The 20,359-nt window shown below is 37.4% G+C and overlaps 1 protein-coding gene across 1 annotated transcript; it reads left to right on the top strand.

Annotated features, from left to right (window-relative positions):
* Positions 1-5,547: 5,547 nt before the first annotated feature.
* Positions 5,548-16,030, top strand: as3mt (arsenite methyltransferase). Its single transcript, XM_056768098.1, has 11 exons — positions 5,548-5,663; positions 5,831-5,867; positions 7,359-7,486; positions 9,339-9,489; positions 11,152-11,288; positions 11,432-11,501; positions 13,142-13,223; positions 13,356-13,487; positions 14,133-14,275; positions 14,699-14,824; positions 15,488-16,030. Exons 1-11 carry the CDS (start codon positions 5,605-5,607, stop codon positions 15,587-15,589), a joined length of 1,167 nt encoding a protein of 388 aa, XP_056624076.1. The 5' UTR covers positions 5,548-5,604; the 3' UTR covers positions 15,590-16,030.
* The last annotated feature ends 4,329 nt before the right edge of the window (positions 16,031-20,359 follow it).

The raw sequence follows: 20,359 nt of genomic DNA, 5'->3' as shown, positions 1-20,359 counted from the left end.
GACAGACACAGCTGTGCGATAATTTCCGAAAACAGTCGAATGGCGGAACTGCAGCACGAGCACACAAAACATCATCAAATTATTACTGTTGATTCACTATAAGTTCATGTGGTGTACCTTATGCACGTACACGGCGTGCCAGTATCACTTACCGTGGGCGTGCTCTTATTCTCGTTCTCGCTGGATGATGCGTGGGCATGCTTTTCCGGAAAAGTTGTCCAATAAGGGTCTAAGAAAAGTTGAGACGGGAGAAATTTACAGAAGGACAAACATCACCGCAACACTCCACCAATGGGCTCTATAACAGAGAGGCCAAACGCAAACCTCTCCTCGGTGAAGACACGTGAAATTTGAAAAATGTCAGAAACTAGATTATCTGGTCTGATTAATTCCTAGTTTTTAATCATGTCTGGATGAAACCAGGCACTGCTCATCACCTACACAAGTGTAAAGTGTGGTGCAGGGACAGGAGATTTATCAAGCGAGAAGAAAAACTCAACAACACCAAATACTGGGTTATTGAAAAGGCTTGATGAGAACCTGGCCCAGCGCAGAACCTCGGACTGGCCAGACGGTTTGTTCTCCAACAGGACAATGATCCTAAACACAATGCAAGAGTGAAAACTCTGTCTATGTCCTTGAGCGGCCAAGCTAGTGCTTGAACCCACAGATCTGTTTTTGGCTTCGTCATGATGGTGTATGTAGTGTAGATTGATGTGAAAAAAGAAACTTGTAAAAATCATTTAACGCAAGTCAGCAACATCAAGTAACAGAATGTGAAAAAATGCGTATGAGGGTATTCATAGGCACTGTACAAATATTAAAGATATTTCATTAGTTTTTACTCGATTTAACACATGACAATGACGGATTGTGCAGAAAGGTGTGTTTTGTATTGAACTGTGTGTGTGTTACATTGTTGTGGGGTTTTTTTAAGTGTTGAATTAACCACATATTTCTCACAGGGTACTGAAGACTTTTTAACATGTTATATCTAATCATCTCTACAGTATGTCTCTATGGGTTTGTCAGTTCTTCACGTGGAGTGCGTTTAAATAAAAGCTCTCTTTGTCTATGTGTATAAATGCAGATTCTTTAAAAATGTATCAGGTTGAATGTGATGATTGTGAAGAGCAGTGTTGTGTTTTTACAGTTCCATATTTAGTGGAGTGTGTTGCCCTCTGGTGGCTGTTAGAAGTGTGTGACAGCACAGTGTGACATTTTCACTCATATGATTCCTGTTTATGATTCCGAATAAAACGTGAAGTCTATTCATAGCTGATCTCCATTTCTCTGGCCTTACGCAAATCAAAGCCAAGCACCTTCTGCCATCTTATCTGCGGGTCTAGACTATATACACGGTCAATCATCCTCATCTCTGTTCAGGGTCATTCAGTGTTATGTTAGCACAGTTTGTCGTCTTCAGTTGTGTCTGTTTCACACTGGTCATGTGAGTATATTCTGCGCTCCATGTTTCAGGTGTGAGGTTGTGTTTAAAGAGAAACTCTGACAAAAGTCATGATTTACTTACTCTTAGTGTTTCACAACCGTACGACATCTTTGGAAGAACACAAATTAAAACAGTTTTGTTGACTCGCCACGACAGCAACATAACATCAAAGCATGGAAAGTTGTCGGGGCAAAGTGGTCAAAATAAGGAAGACCAACCACCCCCCCCCAAAAAAAATACATAAAAATAGTGTTTAATGTTAATAATCAAAGTTATTTAACCTTTATACTTTTAAAGCTCAGGTCTTGAAATGTTCAACTTTATTTCAATAATAATGAATCATTTCATCTTTCAGTCTGAGCCAATGATGTAGACTTTACACTTTAAAGTGTGGACTTCAATGATGACTTCATGATCAAAGAGATCATTCTGTCTTCATTCACTCACACTCTTTATGACTTTCTTCTGCATAACACGTAAGAAGATATCATGAAGAATGCTCATTCACGTGCATCGCTTTGTGTTCATTCAATAGAGCGTTGTTGAACCTTTTTAGCCTCAGTGTCAATCTCTGATATATTTGTCCACAAGCTTAATATTCCTTCCATGAATAACAGTTGAGATGCAGACGTAGCAGACTTCCCCTGGTCTTTGGACTTGGCTAAATTTAGGTTTAGACTAAACTTTGCAAACCAGGAGATGAAATCCTCCACCTCAGAACTCTTCATTTTCTAGGAAAGTCAGAATGACATCAGTGAACTTCAGTAAATTGTCAAATGTACTCCAACAAAAATCAGTATTGTATACAATTAAAAGTAAAGAGGAAAGAACACACAGCACATCATTAACTCTTACACAAGAGATCTTTTGAATAAAAAACAATATTTGTAGTCTGAGACATGATGGCGGAATATTCATATTTGGGTGAACTATCCTTTTGACCTTTCTCTTCTTATAGGAATATGATCATTTTATATTAGGCTACCATCATTTTATCTCAAGTATCACGGTTTTGATACGATAAGTCAGACAATGATTTGTGCACTAGGCTCTCGTCCAAATGAAAGAAAAAGCTCTATGGTTAGTAAATCATGCGTAATGTTGCGGTGTCCGATTTGTCCTCTCGACTGTAAAGTGTGTGTCAGTCCAGATGATTTTGTGAACGGCAGACACGAGTGATTGTGTTACAGTTAACGCGTGTGCGTCTCTCCTCCTCGTGCAGACAGCGCGCCGCGCGCGGAGACTCCAGAGACGCGCGCGGCTTCCTTTGAGTGTAACAGCTCGAAAAATCAAACCCAAAACGACAATGCCCAGAAGACTACCTGAAAGAGAACACTGCGTGCTGCCGCATGTACGCGCTGCTGTACACGTGCGTGCGTTTCATCCTCCGTCGCTGTCGTGCGTCGCGTCTGGAGAACCGGCTTCAGGAAACCGACGCTCTTTATATGATCTCGTGCGCTGCTCGGGGAAAACTCTGATGATCTTCAGGTGATCTCGTCTGGTGCTCGGGGACAACACGGCAGTCGCGCTCTCAGACAAGCGCGCGTTTAGCAGCGCCGCGTTCAGACGCGCGTGCCGCTGGGAAACACGTGTTTATCGCGATAAAAGATTTCCTCTGGCGATCTTTTGGGGTGAAGCTCGCGTTGAACAAAGTCATGATGGAGTTCAGGTGAAAAGGATCTGATCGAATTTTAATGAGGGCTCAGGGGTCACAGATCAAACAGCGTCATTTTACTTGGGTGTTGTGCGTCAAACAGCAGCATCAGACACTCACTCCAGAGAATGTTTTACAAGAGACAAACTAACTCAGTCTGATTATCAGACATAACGATCAGTCTTTTGATTCTCTCACTGCCGGTGTTTGCCGTTGACTGGTGCAAATTGTGTTTCCAGTGATTCCACCTGCTTCAATACATTTGTATTCAAGGTTGGAGTAGCTTTACTGTCATTTCAACCACATACAGCTGTCAAGTTCACAGTGGAACAAAACAACGTTCCTTCGGGAACAATACAACACATTAAAGACACACAATAAACAAAAAGATTCACAATGACATATATTATCAATAACAACAAGTGGACGGAGCACACGAGTGCTGATGCCACAAGTATTTGATAACAATTGCTGCAAAACAACATGTCTGTCGATTAATAGAGATGAAATAGGTCTTTCTTTTTAAATTGCTTGTGTGTATGCGAGACTGAGGCGTGTGCTTATAGTATATTATATTATGCTAGCGTATGTAGAGTAATTCACGACAATGGAGTATAATCCAAAGGTATCATTTATTAGATCCTCTGGGACACAGGAACAGAAATACACATTAACATGAACAAACAATACTTGACAAAGAACATAAGGGGAGAACTTAAATACAACAGATAATGAGGGACACACAGTAGGTGATAAACAACTAATGTCCAGTGATGAGGATCAGGTGAGATGGGTGCTAGGAATTATGGGAAGTGTAGTCCGGTGAGGAGGATGTGCAGACATTGTAATATAAGATTACCCTTAAAGTATTCCCCACAATCAGATATTTAATAACATACATGTTAAATATCCTTAAGTTGTTTGCTGTGCATCAAAGAGACACGAATAAGACAAGGTAAACTAAAAATAAAATAATAATTGTATTACCTACTTACATATTTAAAGTCATGTTTGCTAGTAAAGTGTCTTTTCTTGAGGTTACATGTAGATTAAGAAGTGGAGAAACACCCAGACTGTCAATACAAAGCTAGACAGTATGCTCATCCTATTTTTGTGACATGTAAGAAAAGGTGCATGGCCAATATGTTCTACTGACAGAATTGTGAACAATTAGGATCAGCTTCACATTTAAATGCTTAAAAAACAACAACAAATGTATAAAAAGTTCATGTTTTTGTTACCTGTCTGTGTGTCAATAAAAATCTCTCACATCTGTTGAGTTTATATAATGAATGATCACAAGTCACAGGTTAGCAAGGACGTGCATTACAGATCAAAATCACTTCAGTGAGACGAACTGAAATAACAGAAAGGTTTCCGGATTCTGCAGTCGTCGACATCAAACATGAGCAAACGATGAAAACATGTCAATATTAAGCTGGAAAAATTTCATAAAGTGACTTGAACAAAGATTCAGCATTCAGAGGAGGAAATGTCTTGTTTTGTGGATCCTGAATTTGATGATTGTTGCTGATGAAGTCGACTGCACTGTAGTGTGTTTGTCCAGAAGGTTTTAATGCAGCACAGCAGTATGTGGTTTGAAACTGAGGTCTGTGTTTTGTTGGCAATAGGTGCACTGCTCCCCCAATCTACATGATCTTGGAAATTATATTTTTTTCAAACTTAATACTCTTCAAAGAAATGAAGTATGCAATACTACTCTATAGGTACTCAAGATTAATAGGGACGCTTTAACACACTTCTTATTCCTGAGAATTGTTTTTACATAAATGTACATTTCTGAAGACAGTTCTCAATGTTTACATATTTCAGAGTATTTCTTATCACTCAGATTTATGAAAGAGAAAAATGCTATTTGTTTATGTTGCCTAATAGAGGATTTAAAACTTGCAGAGAACCCCTAGTGTTTTATTTTATCATTATTTATATTTATTATTATTTATATATTTTGTATTGTACATAACAATTATTGTTATATTTAGTTTTTTGTTTAGCTTATAATGCTCGTCTGGTATCTGTTTTCGACTTTTGCTCTTTGTATCAGGCCACTTGTTACATTTTGAATGTTCATTTATACAAATTTTGTAAAAATTACCATTATTGTCTTTTTAACTAAATGCATCATATAAAGCTACATAAATGAGGCTATTGGTGGTGAAATCAAACAAATCTCGTTTTAGCTATTTAATATAATAAAACCGTGGTCATTTTAATATATCAAAAGTGGTGTTTGTTGTTAGTTAAGCAGATATCGACCCAGAAATACTGTCGTGTATGTTCCAATTTATATGCTCATATGTTTTACGTAAATTTCGTGCTTTTCGTGTTTTTATTTGACCGAGCATATTTAGCTCGCTAGAAGCTAACGCAGCTTCAGTTATCATACAACAACGTACCACGATAACAACGTTGTGATCAGGCATTACAACTACCTACTAAATTGGGTCCTAAGCAGCCGCAACATTCACACGGGGACCTTATGACACTTATCATCAGTGTGAAGAGTCGGGACATGGCGGACACATCAGCATTAACAAGGTGTTTTTTTGGATGCTGTTGTGTATTTTGTTTGAATATAACACGTTTTTACAGCATAATGATAAAGTAGATAAATATTTATTGCACCTCGTATCGAAACATTGTTGTTATAAACAAACAATTGAAAAGCAATCATTGTAACTAAAGTTTACTTCTATTTTCAACAGCGAAAATGCTTGCTCGAGTGTCTATAATGAAGTTAAGGTATGTTGTTTTTCTTGACAAAACTGTACTTTAAAAACTAAAGCACCTGCGTCTTATGACTATAAACTGCAAAATAAAAGCTTCCGATTTGACCATTTCCAATAGCGGTTCTTCAAATATTATCTTCAAATTTAAATAGTCAAGTAATCTGCACCATATTTATTATCTGGCTGTTTTTGATAACCGTTTTTTAATGTCTTTTTCCATCATTACTGTACTGATGTCAGATATGTCCAATTTTGTTTTTCTTTTTTATATGTATGTTTATATGCAATGAATGAATGTTAAAAAATAAAGGCAGTTTGGTGGGTACAACTCTGAATCAGGTGTCTGTTTCGATCACAGAAAATGACCGATGTAAAATAATAACTTGATGAAAAATTAATTTCTCCAGTGGTGCAGAGGGTTGAGCGTGTAATGTGTTTGGTTGCTTTGAGACTAGAGACCTGGGTTCGAATCTTATTGGGACAAATACTTTTCCCGTCACATATCGGATTATAAAGGCGTTTATTTTCAATAAAGTAATCAAAATATTTGAAAAGTGGCTAACAAGTGTTTAATAAAAGTGTAGGGTAAGTTTAGGGGGTAGGTAAGGGTTTATTATTAGTATAAAAACTTTCACTTGGTGGTGTATGTAGTGTAGTGAACCCTTTGGAAAAAAAGTGTCTGTTAAATGACTAAATGTAGTGCATCCCACCCCTGCCTTATTTTAATAACTGTTGTACATTTACATTTAGTCATTTAGCAGATGCTTTTATCCAAAGCGACTTTCAGATGGGGTTAACCATGGAAGCAATTGGGACACCATAAGGACCACAAAAAGCATGTGCAATAAAAAAACTGGTCTCATATAGCCTACCACAGTATACAGAGCAAAGTTGGAAGTGTTTTTTTTTTTTTTTTGAAAGAGTAGGAAAGAAATAGAAGTCAGAACTTCAATTTGTGTGTTTAAATCTGGGACCATCTCCATTAAAATGTTGACAAACCATGGACAAACTTTCTGTCAGCGTTAAGTAGCGGGATGACATATTTGTACTTCTACAGAACTGGTTGTCTCCCAAGTATTATTTCGGCACATATCATATATGCAGGCAAATCAAACTTGGACAACACAAGTGCTATAATGTAACTGACCATTGAAATCGAATTAGAGACGTTGCTGGTGTGGTTTTCGCTCAAGGGGCATGGTTTGCGCTTAACTGGTTTGGGGGAAAAAAACGTTCCTATGGGCTATATGTATGCGTGACTTCCACGTTAGAAGGAAGTAGAACGCCACCTCTATATTCCACTGCTATGTACAGCGTCTGCAAATTCAACTGTTTTCTCATTTTTTCCATTTCTCTCTTCCAACCTGAAACTGCCGAGGGTTCTTCCTGTGAAACGCTGAAGTCACTTATGCATAAAGCCCGTTGTTAATTTCTGCATATTTTGGGACTTGATTAAAACATTTAATGTTATGATAGTATATGAATATGTTTTCCTTTTACGCAGGAGTACTATGGAAAGATACTGAAGCAATCATCTGATTTGAAAAGCAATGCCTGTGTTCCGTCTGCTAAACCTGTCCCGGCATACGTGAGAAAAGCGCTGGCTGAGATTCATCAGGATGTTGTAGCAAAGTAAGGTTTAGACTTGTGTTATGACGTTAATGCATGACATTGCAAATATTGTACTCTGGTGTGCTGAAAGACTATAAAAGTACTGGTGTAAATACTGATTGTCCTATTTAATGGTTCACCTATTTAAACAGATTCAACATCTGCAGGGCTACCATCTTTTGAGTTCAGGGTATGGGAAAGTTGCAGAATAACGAAAAAACCTTGCGTTAGAACTAGTGTGGTTGTCAAAAGAGTTGATAACATAATTTCATTAATTTTAGGTGAACTGTCCCTTAAAATTTTGAGCACAGACCAGAGCTGCGTCTCAATTCGAAGGCTGCGTCCTCAGAAGGTCACATTTGTCTGGCGCATACGTCATCGAGGTTGTCTCATTTAAAATTAACATTTATTTCTCTTAAGATATAATCATTGCCGTTTCATTCTTACTTTGAAATGGAACGATTGCCTTTCTGAAGTAAAATGATATGAAATAATGACGTATGTGCCCAACAAACGCGGACTTCGAATTGAGACGCAGCCATGGACACTCATGAAGGCTCTAGACACTTGTCTTGTGAGATCTTGTCAGAGGAATAAAGAAACTGACAAATAAAGAAAATGAAAAGTTTTTATTTTTATAGGTTTACCACAAGGTTTACCAAAACCTATAAACAATTTATTTGTACACATTTATTCCTAATCTTATCCCTAATAAAACGCTGACCTCCGTTACTATCTCTTGTCTGGTCACACTGATCTTTGCCAATTATATAACATGAATCACATAAATTACATATTTTCCTTTTAAAACAGCGTTTTCATCAGTGGATACTATCGCTAACATTTCTATTGTTAAAAAGTGTAAAAATATTGAATGTTTGGCGACTAATGTCGTGCGTTGCACTTGAACCTTAACTATGTGCTTGGATTTGATTGGTCATCAAAACGGCTCTGTCCACATTAACTCCCGCCTTCTTAAATTTGATTGGCCAATTGCCACCTTATTTTGACATTGATTGACGTTCACCGGTAGACTGATGTGCTGAGGAAAAAAATTTGCAGCACCAAAAGATTTAAGGCAACACAACTGCGTGAGTCTCACGGAGAATACGTGAGAGTTGGCAGCCGAGAATCTTTCAGATGCTTAAATGATAACATGATGTTGTGTAATTTGTCTGTTATATATCACATTCATTTGGCAAAAAAGATTTTAGCATCTGAGTGATAGTTCACCCCTTAATGAATATTCTTTCATCATTTACTCAGCCTCATGTTTAATCCTCAATGTTAGTACCAAACAATAAGGGCTCTCATTGACCTCCATTTTATGTCCCAATGTGTGGATCTCAAAATGTCTCTTTTGTATTCCATATACAAGTTTTCAGGGCTCTACTGTAACTTATTTTGTTCGGAGCACTTGTGCTTAATTTATAAATGTAGTAGCAAAGTCAAGCATTTAAGAGCGCCTTATGACATGCACAAAGTATGGAAAAGCATGATAAACTAAGATTATTGGTTATTATTAGCTATTTGTAGTGTCTGTTGAATGCTTCATTGTGATTGGCTGGGGAACATTCTCAGGGTGTGCAATTTTAGGAACCATACACCTGTAAAGTAGCTCAATATCTGTCAACCGCATTAAAGCTTCAATGTGGAATAATGTCACATAATATACATGTTGGCACTTTTGGGAGTCGTAGTTATTTGATTAATATTGTTTCACGTCGCACATGTGACTAAAATGGTGGCACTGTCGAGGCCTTTTAACAACGGTGAAGGTGAGTCAATGTTCACCGCATTTTTATTTTAACATGTAAAGCATGTTTTATGTTTTATCTCTCTGGTGGTAGAATTTGTGTCTCTCTCCTCTCAGGTACTATGGCTGTGGTCTGGTGGTCCCTGAGTGTTTGGAGGGCTGCAGTGTGCTTGATCTCGGTTGCGGGAGTGGACGGGACTGCTACATGCTCAGCCAGATTGTGGGAGAGAAGGGACAGGTCACAGGCATTGACATGACTGAAGATCAGGTACATCTGGGGTTTCGGGCAATGTAGGGATCTTTACACGAGCACCAATTCTGTATGATGCCAAGCACAAGTGAGTTTTTTGAGTTTGGTCACACATCATTCTTGTGTGTGTGTGTGTGTGTCTCAGATGACCACTTCCTCTGTTTAAATCAGAGCAACAGTTAAGAGCGCCTTCACAGTAAAAATAATCCAAATAGATCATACAGTAAGAAAACTGATGTAAAATGAACGAGGTAAATCACCTGGTTTATCTGAGGGGTTTTGTGAACTTCAGCTAACTTGTAGAGCTTCTTATTGTATTATCAACACAAGGAGGTCACGTGAATAAATGGTGAAAACCTTTGCTAGAATTGGAATTGTCCATATAAAGCAAAGATCGTTCGGTTAATATGTCACAAATCGTCTGGTGTAGACGGCTTCATATTTGCACTTTAACACTTGTGTTTTATTATATATTATCTTATCTATTTTTTATTATCTAGGCACTTAGGGTTTTTCCTGGGTCTAGAATGCTCCTTGGTGGGTGACAACAAAAGTCATCCACAGTTAAAAGAACCCTACTCGTGAACTGCGAGCCCAATAAATCAAAAACATAAATGCTAATAAACATTGTACTTGTTTTTTTACATTTGTTATTTAGTTTTATAACTTCTTTCAAGTTATATATTGGCCATGAAATGATCTGAAACTAATAAAACCTGTCACTCCTCACAATCCTCCTTTATTGCCCTCTTCAATTTTAACAGTCTTTATTTTGTCCACATCAAATAAAATGAACAAAAAATTAAATATGACGGCCCGCCACTGTTTGTTTGTTTCGCCATAGTTTCAAAACAAACTGATTTTTTTGTTTGCACTTTTTATAATAACACAGTGATCTCTAACGTTTGCGGCGTTGTTTTTGGATCTGATTCTGCAAAGCATGTACCTGTCAATCGACCTTCTCATCACGTGCTCTCATAGACACACAGCTGTGCACAAACCAGTGGTGCGGTGTTTACAAACTTTTATCCTTCAGAAACGATAGCAACTAGTGTCATTTTGATAAACCTTAAAGGCTTTTTGAATTTGAATGTTTGATTTCTCATAAAACTGAACGTCATTTTAAATAATATTAGCCATAATGTGCAGCATCTGCACACAATCTTCTACTTGTAGTATTTGTTGGCGGATGGCATACTAGCGTCTGGTACGTTTAGCGCCACCTGTAGAAAGGGAGTGTTGAGGCGTTACAGTATGGCTAATATTATTAAAAATGACATTCAAATTTATGAAAATATCGAGCGAGTCACTTCACGAAATGTCAACATGTCACCAGGAGCTGCTTTTTGGAATTATGTGCTTTAGGAACTCTTAGACAGGTGGACCCCATAGACTCCCATTATATGAAGCAGAGAGCACTGAGGATTTACATAACAATCTTCTTTATGGTTCTTCTCAAGAAAAAATGTCACTTACATCTCAGATGACCTGAGGATGAGTAAATAAACGGCAAATTGGAGTTTTTTGGCCAAACTATCCCTTTAACTTTCAGTGAGTGGACAAACGTCTCTCTGCGTCTTCTCCATTCATGACCTAACAGCAGCTTAATGTTACTTTTAAGTGAATGAATGAATGATTGAAACAGCGTTAACATCACGTGTCTCTGTTTGTTTTTGTCAGCTTGAGGTGGCTCGGAAGTACATCGACTACCACGTGCAGAGATTTGGTTATAAAAAGCCAAATATGAATTTTGTTCAAGGTTACATTGAGGCCTTGGCCGAAGCAGGTCTGAAGGAGAAGTCATATGATGTCATAATGTAAGTAATGAATGTTTTGCCTAAACAACACTAGTAATATCAATTTTATGACAACGTGACAGTTAGGCTCTGTTAAATGTGCATTGTTTACAGGAAAAAGCACTAAATAAATTCTCAATGTGGTTCTTTTATTTGAATGACAGATCAAACTGTGTTGTAAACTTGTCACCGGATAAGATGAGTGTCCTGAGGGAGGCTTACCATGTGCTCAAGGTACTTCTGTTTTGTTCTTACATCTTTTGACATGTTGTAATAGAAGTGACGAAAAACAGTACACGTTACTCGCCAACCTAATATCTGACAGGATACTGTACATCTCTAGTCTCTTTAATAGTAAGCAAGAGGGATTTTGAACGCTCTTCCAACATCCGAATCATTCTCGTTGCTTAATTGTTCCATTCCGTGTCGATCCAGACCAGCCGGTACGTCAATGGTTTCAATTTCCACCCCAGGGCTGATAACGGAAATCAACAAAGATTAGCCATAAATATAGATTAAATCAAGGTTTATTTAATAATTTGGCGCACCAAACTTGTTAAAAAAGAATCAGGTTTATATTTAAGATATCTTTTGGTCCATCATTTGCGTCCAAAATTTCCTGCACGTTTACACCCCCTGATTCTTGAAGGGGAATATGGGGGGTATACGTGTTTTTCTGTGTCTTTGGTGTGTTATAAGTTGCCGATGCGTGTATTAAACACATAAAATTGCAAAAATTCAAGTGTGTGAACAAAAGATGCATTCTATCTAAAAGCAAATTCTCACCCAGACCTGCATGAAACGCCTCGTGTAACCACACCCCCACAAATCTACGTCAGTTGATGGTCTAATTTGACTAAGACCGCCCAAATGTGTACGCAAGTAAGGTGGGCGTACCTGTTAGTACAATTAAAGAGGAACCTTGCAGTAGGTGGAAAGTAACCCTAACCTTCTGGTGGAAAGAGTACTGAAAATTTGTACTTAAGTCAAGGTATTTTTTACTTAAGAAAGAGTAGACTGATAAACTTCTCAAAGGACAACGAAACAAAGGACTTGTAAAAATGTACAAAGTACTCATTTCAGTCATTAACATTGAGTACCTATACAGTAAAATTGCATACTCGTATCTTCAAAGAATATTTAGTTTGATTACATTTATAAAAGCGCTACTGAGGCAGACAGCAAGCACAAGCAGACAATAACATTACATCATCGCATTAATCCCAAAGAGAATACTTTATGTTTGGAAAAATAAAGAAAGTAACTTTAATCGGTATATTCTCCTCTGTTTTGTCAGTCTATGGCGCACGTTCACTTCGACACATGTGCATCCAGTTTGAGAATATATCGATTAAAGTCGTTATTTTGTTTTGTTTTTCGCACATGCTGCTGGACACAAGTGTTGCAATGGAACATTATATTGAGTTTCACCTCTTGGTATCTGTACTCTTTGGTTTCAGTGAACATTGAATCCGCTTATTAAGTGGTGACGTAAGAAATACTGTTTCTGGGTCCAAACCTCAATTAGAAAAGTTGACGCTGAAGGAGATAAATGGGTCTAGAGATTTGCATTTATTCTTCCTGCATCACATGCACGAGGCCGGTTTGTCTCATTTGCTCGGAGTCTGTTGCGGTTTTCAAAAGTGAAAACATAAAATATTAAGCACACCCCCAAAGACCATCAATTTATGTTTTAGGATATTTAATTGTCCGGACCTCGACTGACAAGGTGGGTTTGTTTGTTCTCATAATATTTGACACATCACTGTACCTGTGTTTTTACTACCAATATGTATGTAAAGCTGCTTTGTATCAATGCAAAATGTTAAATTAACTGTAGAAATACATTTGAATTGAATGCTTGAATGGATTAGGATGGAGGAGAATTGTACTTCAGCGATGTCTATAGTGATTCCAGAATCCCAGAAGACCTGAAGGCCAACAAAGTATTATGGGGTAAGGAACGGCATATTTGCATGAAACATATTTTCAGTTATGTTGCAAGCTACAGTTTAGTCATATAAGTAACTTATAGTCAAAGCAAATAACAAAGGCACTGATGTAGACTTATCGGCACGCTTGCTTTAGGTGAGTGTCTCAGTGGGGCATTGTGGTGGGAAGATCTGATACGACTGGCTGAAGAAGTTGGATTCAGTAAACCACGACTGGTTACTGCCGCCATTATCACTGTTGGCAATAAGGAACTTGAAAAACTTCTTGGTGAGTCAAGGGGTGGAAAAATTTGTTTCAATCTGCTGCTTTGTGATTGTATGCAATGATATAAATGCAACATCAGGTTTAGTGTCTGACATACAATACAAAAGCGTTCTTGCTTGAACTGAAATCCTTTCTGAACTCATTTATACCACATACACATCAAGAAATGTTCTTCTTTTGGCCTTAAACGGCATTTTTTTTTGTAGAAATACAGAAATAGCAATTTTCCATAGTTCGGTAAATGCTGCATCAGGAACAGTCAGATCCATAATGTCCCTTATTCCACATAAATGGGAATATAAACATTAAAAGATTTTATGTTCAATGAAGATCCATGTCTTCACCATTTCTTGGGTGTTTTTGTTTCTGGATTGTATATATCTGTTATAAACGTTTCATTCATAATTCTAATTTATTTCATAGTTTTGATTACTGTTATATTATTTAAGTAAAATAAAATATGAAACATAGTAATAAAAAAAGAACAAAAATGCTCAGTAGCTTTTGACTAGATCAGAAGACCTTCTATCATGAATAAGATGCGTGACTCAATTTCCATCATTATTTGGCTGATATTTGTTGTTATCCATAAAATTGTTACATTTTGTTTGGATGGTTTAGCAATATTTAAAATGTTACTTTAATTAGGTGACTACAAGTTTGTGTCTGCAACATACCGGCTCTTCAAGCTGCCCAAAGGTTCAAAGAAGCAGGCTTGTCTGGCCATATACAATGGAAACATTACTGGTTCGGTGGAAAGCTTTGAGTTTGATGCCCAATATACCTTCAAGGTAACTAGTTCATACTTCGCTAAACATAAGACAGATCTGCGCACTTTGTCCTTTTTTTATCATATGTAATCATTGTGTTCAAATAAATGAAGTGTTATGTAATGTGTAAAGTTACATATATAATAATAGTAATATCTCAAAATCTACTTCACATACTGCTCGATGTCATTTTGTCTGTAGATACACATCATTTATATGCAGACATGATTAAATGCTAATATGAGCGCACGTGCCATTTGTGTGTTAGAGGTTTGGAATAAAAGCTTTTTCATCAGTCCTGCAGAGTTTAGCTCAGGTTTAATGTTTCTTCAGGAGTTTGATTTGGTTTGGAACAAAACTTTGCAAACCAGTTGAATCCAGGAGCACCTCTGGTTTACATGCATCGCACAAGAATAATGTGAACACCTTTGGGGCTTTCTTTAGGCAAATGAAGTCATGGAAGTGGATGGAGATGTGGCCAGTATTCTGATCAACTCCAGATTTTCAGAGGAATTCACATGTCAGCCTCCGGGAGTAAACGTCTCTGGAAAGTGCAATTCTAAACCCAAGGTAAGTCAGTAGATTCAAACTATAGTTCACCCTAGAATTAAATGTGTTGTTTATTTACTCGCCTTTAGGCAGTCAGAGATGTAGGTGACATTATTTTGAGTAGAATAATAAAGAAGATTTCATTTTACAATCTCAAAGGAAAACGGACACATTGTAGAGGGAGGACGCGTGTGCAGATCTTAAGATATGTCATTTATGCGATCGGGGAGTTTGGTGGAAGCTACAGAATGCCGCTCACAATTGTATCATTGACGTTCAGTTTAATGTAAATAATGATCGATTCCCTTCACAAGACGTCAATATGTCATCAGGAGCTGCGGGGTCACACTTGTGTTGGATATACTGTATGTGTTTTAACAACTCTTGACCCCATTAACTTTCATTATATGAAGCACATATGACTTCAGATTTACATAAAAATCATATTTTTTGTTCTCCTCAACAAAACATGTCACCTCATTTCAGATGGCTCGAGAGTGAGTAAATAAACAACACATTTGAATTCTACAGATCATTTTTGGAAACTGTTGTAGCAGAAATGCAATTCCAGTGATGGAATTGCATGATCTCAAATGAGATCATGAGATGCAACCAATATTCGGTTTTTTAAATGGCTGTAAATATTCTGTACATAAAGTTCTTATAATATTACTCTCTCTTCAGGACGTGTCAATAAATCCTTTTGAGCTGGTCAAGCAGTTGGGAATTGCAAGAGTAACCGCCTCCACTGGAGGGTGCTGTTCTGACCCAAAATCATGCTGCTAATTCAGAGATGGAATTGTCTATTATTTTTAAATTGGTTTTAAACCAAAATGAATCTGTAAACTGTTAATTACGGTTCTTGTTCATTCTAAAACTAATTACATTTATGGATGTATGTTATTATGCAGATGTGTCAAACACCACTTCTGGAGGACCACTGTCCTGTGCAGTATAGTAAAAGCCTTCGTTAAACACACGTGAACTGTTCATAAATATCACACGCATGTGTGTAAAGCAGGATTGAACAAAAAAATCAGAAGTGTTTGTGAAATAATGAATAGGCCTCCTTCACAATTTGCACTGAATGCATTCATTCCCGATACAGTGTTCAAAGCATCTACATGCAGAGATCAGAGAAGATTGAAATGTCAAAGAAAATTACATACATTGACTGCTTTTTATATAGAGTCACAATAAAAAAACACAATAAATACCTTTCACTTATTTATGGATATTTCATTTGTCAATTGATTCACGTTTATTAATCTATATTTAGCACTTTAAATTTAAAGAGTGGAATCTCTTCAACCACCACCAATGTTTGTCATTCACCTGGATGAATCGATGGCAGCCATATTGCGCCAGATATGCCCACAAAACACCAGCTTATTGGTGTAGAGGAGAAGGACTGAAGAAGTACATGAACTAGGAGGCCATGATGATGGACTGAGGTGACTGGGCAAATTTGGCCAGGGTAACACCCCAACTCTTTTTAAAAGGACATTCTAAGATTTTAAATGACCACAGAGAGTCAGGACCTTGGTGAGTCAGGACCTTAGTTCAATGTGACATTCAAAGAAAAGGTTTTAAGCCTGCTACAGGTTGTGCGATTTGATTTCAGCAATCTTATAATATTTACATCTACATTTTGGCAGATGCTTTATTCCAAAGCGACTTACATTGCTTTATCCTATACATTTTACATAGGTATTTGCAAACCCCTGGAATCTAACCCACAACCTTGCGTTGTTAACACAATGCTCTTGACTTGGATCTTATAAACTTGGGAAAGACATGCCATGTAGACTGTACGTTGACAAGACCTGAATCTTAGGCTGTGGTGCAAGTTGATGGTGGATCAAGCGTGCGCAAATTTTAAACAAACACAGCAACACGAATCACACTTTGACAGTTGTGCTTTTCAAGTGTGATGGAAAAATAGAAGATGTGGCAGCTGAAGAGAGCGATAGTATTATAGTATTATCTTTGTTATTTTTTCACCTCCATGGAGTTGAACTTTTATTGTAAAGTAGTGTTGATCAATTCGTCATTTTGTGTTTAATTTTAGGTTGGTTGTAAAATAAAGCCAAATTTCTGACACTGCCAGAAAATATTTACAGGCTGTCTTTGACCGCTAGACCCTGCCAACGGCTGTCTGTCATTGTCTCATACTGTATGATGTAGGACCAGTCTTTATCTTTCTAGAGCTAGTCTAGTGACAGGAGGCTTATATTCCTACTGCCCAATGTCGTTGAGATGAATTAAACAAAAGTAAAGAAGCACTCACTGGTGTTAACTCAGCTTTCCTGTAGCTCAGTGGTTCTGGGTTCGATCCCAGGGGATTGCAAATTCCTATGTATAAATGTATAGGATAAAGCAATGTAAGTCGTTTTGGATAAAAGCGTCTGCCAAGTGCCTAAATGTAAACTCAATAACTTTAGTAGGTTTAGGAGTTTATGCAATAAATATTGTTTTAGTTTTACAGCTTGTAGTCCAAAAACACTCATTTTTATAAATAATAAACAAGCTTTTTCGAGAGCTCAAATTTCTACCATGCATGTTTTTGACCAATTGTGATTTCATGTACTGTGTTGTATGTAATGTGTCCCTTATCATCACCATTAATAGACCTACGTTTCTTCATGAAACCAATGATTGAATTACTAGAGCACAAAAAAACAATGTATGACATGGAACAATTATAAACATTGACATAAATATGCTTTGAATGAGCTTTAGGTTTAATTGCATTTTCTTAACAAAAAGTAAATTAACTGGTTGATGTTCATATGGGATTTTGAAATAAGTGGTAACAAGTACCCTTTTGAGAGAGAAATATTTAGGTAATGTGTTGAATATGTAATGGAGTAACATAATCAACACTCTGTTGGAGTAACAAGTACTTGGCATTTACCTACTGTAGATATTACTAAAATATTATTTACTGAAATATAAAAAACAAATGAAATAGAAAATTGTGGTATAGTTTACTCACTACCCACATACGCACCCTGGACTGTCATTTTTCTAGACAGTCAAGTTGAAGAGTATATACAGTATAATTATATTAATTTTTTTAGTGTGAGGGTCTGATTTAACAGAAGATGATTGAATATAGCAAACTTGTGAAGAAAACGGGGGATAGAACATACAGTCGTGGCCAAAAGTTCTGAGAATTACATAAATATTGGAAATTGGAAAAGTTGCTGCTTAAATTTTTATAATAGCAATTTGCATATACTCCAGAATGTTATGAAGAGTGATCAGATGAATTGCATAGTCCTTCTTTGCCATGAAAATTAACTTAATCCCAAAAACCCTTTCCACTGCATTTCATTGCTGTCATTAAAGGACCTGCTGAGATCATTTCAGTGATCATCTTGTTAACTCAGGTGAGAATGTTGACAAGCACAAGGCTGGAGATCATTATGTCAGGCTGATTGGGTTAGAATGGCAGACTTGACATGTTAAAAGGAGGGTGATGCTTGAAATCATTGTTCTTCCATTGTTAACCATGGTGACCTGCAAAGAAACGCGTGCAGCCATCATTGCGTGCATAAAATGGCTTCACAGGCAAGGATATTGTGGCTACTAAGATTGCACCTAAATCAACAATTTATAGGTTCATCAAGAACTTCAAGGAAAGAGGTTCAATTCTTGTAAAGAAGGCTTCAGGGCATCCAAGAAAGTCCAGCAAGCGCCAGGATCGTCTCCTAAAGAGGATTCAGCTGCAGGATCGGAGTGCCACCAGTGTAGAGCTTGCTCAGTTATGGCAGCAGGCAGGTGTGAGCGCATCTGCACGCACAGTGAGAAGAAGACTTTTGGAAGATGGCCTGGTGTCAAGAAGGGCAGCAAAGAAGCCACTTCTCTCCAAAAAAAACATCAGGGACAGATTGATCTTCTGCAGAAAGTAAAGTGAATGGACTGCTGAGGACTGGGGCAAAGTCATATTCTCTGATGAAGCCCCTTTCCGATTGTTTGGGGCATCTGGAAAAAGGCTTGTCCGGAGAAGAAAAGGTGAGTGCTACCATCAGTCCTGTGTCATGTCAACAGTAAAGCATCCTTACACCATTCATGTGTGGGGTGGTGCCTCTCATCAAAGGGAGTGGGCTCACTCACAATTCTGCCCAAAAACACAGCCATGAATAAAGAATGCTACCAAAACACCCTCCAACAGCGACTTCTTCCGACAATCCAACAACAGTTTGGTGAAGAACAATGCATTTTCCAGCACGATGGAGCACCGTGCCATGAGGCAAAAGTGATAACTAAGTGGCTCGGGGACCAGAATGTTGAAATTTTGGGTCCATGGCCTGGAAACTCCCCAGATCTTAATCCCATTGAGAACTTGTGGTCAATCCTCAAGAGCCGGGTGGACAAACAAAACCCAGTAATTCTGACAAACTCCAAGAAGTTATTATGAAAGAATGGGTTGCTATCAGTCAGGATTTGGCCCAGAAGTTGATTGAGAGCATGCCCAGTCGAATTGCAGAGGTCCTGAAAAAGAAGCGCCAACACTGCAAATACTGACTCTTTGGATAAATGTCATGTAATTGTCGATAAAAGCCTTTGAAACGTATGAAGTCCTTGTAATCATATTTCAGTACATCACAGAAACAACTGAAACAAAGATCTAAAAGCAGTTTAGCAGCAAACTTTTTGAAAACTAATATTTATGTAATTCTCAAAACTTTTGGTCACGACTGTACAATGCAAAAGCCATAGTGAAGTTATAATCTTTCCTTTACAGAACAGAAAATGCAAGTAACACAATTGCTGCAAGAAAGACTTTATAAACAATGTAGAATTTCTCTCAGTGAGAAAAAAAGTTAGCAAAAAGAAAACAAAATGACAGATGAGAAATGCAGTTCCACTGTAATCTATATGATATTCAGCAATTGGAGGATCATGATCATTTAACAGAATGACTTCAACACGCCTCAAATTGAGTTAAGAATCTGCTATTTCTCAATTATCACTTGAGTATTATAAAATTCTTATCAGCAACCGTAAGCTGCTGTTTATGCAGAAGTAGAGGTCATGCGGTGTGCAAGCATTTGTAAATAACACAAGACAGATACATGGTGTTGGTGTTGCTTAAGCTTGTATGTAAAGAATATTTGAGCGTGTGAGAAAAAGGCTGATTGACTGTATATAACTGAGCTTGTGAAAGTATTGTGTGAAAACAACATGAACTGTGTTAATGGTATGATCACAACAGATGGATGTTGTGCTACTCGAGTTTAGAGTTTGAAAATGTGACTACAGATAAGACTAATGGATGTAAGCAATTGTAAAAAAAAAGCATGTTAATGTTTTGAACTCAACTTAACCATTTTGGAAAGAGTAGCCTATGCCGAGCCTGTAGGTACAAAGAGTTTTGGCTGTTGTGGCGAAATGAGAAAAGTAATCATGGACTTTGAAAGAAGTTGTGATTGAATGCATGTTGTTCCAGAGCAATGATATATATAAGTCACAGTTTAGCTAACATTGTGCTCACTGTGCCAAGGGTTTTGCAATAGACAACAAAGTATTGAGAAATGTGCCCTATAT

The sequence above is a fragment of the Triplophysa dalaica genome, chromosome 15 (genome assembly GCF_015846415.1).
Source record: "Triplophysa dalaica isolate WHDGS20190420 chromosome 15, ASM1584641v1, whole genome shotgun sequence".
NCBI classification, from domain to species: domain Eukaryota; kingdom Metazoa; phylum Chordata; class Actinopteri; order Cypriniformes; family Nemacheilidae; genus Triplophysa; species Triplophysa dalaica.
Note: the sequence above shows the minus strand (reverse complement) of the source record. Positions and strands in the feature narration are given on the sequence as shown.

Excerpts from the sequence above, each read along its gene's own strand:
- as3mt (XM_056768098.1), top strand. The coding sequence starts at position 5,605 with ATGACACTTATCATCAGTGTGAAGAGTCGGGACATGGCGGACACATCA. Across the intron at positions 7,487-9,338 it reads CATCAGGATGTTGTAGCAAA|GTACTATGGCTGTGGTCTGG; the intron begins GTAAGGTTTAGA and ends CTCTCCTCTCAG. Across the intron at positions 14,825-15,487 it reads AGTGCAATTCTAAACCCAAG|GACGTGTCAATAAATCCTTT; the intron begins GTAAGTCAGTAG and ends CTCTCTCTTCAG.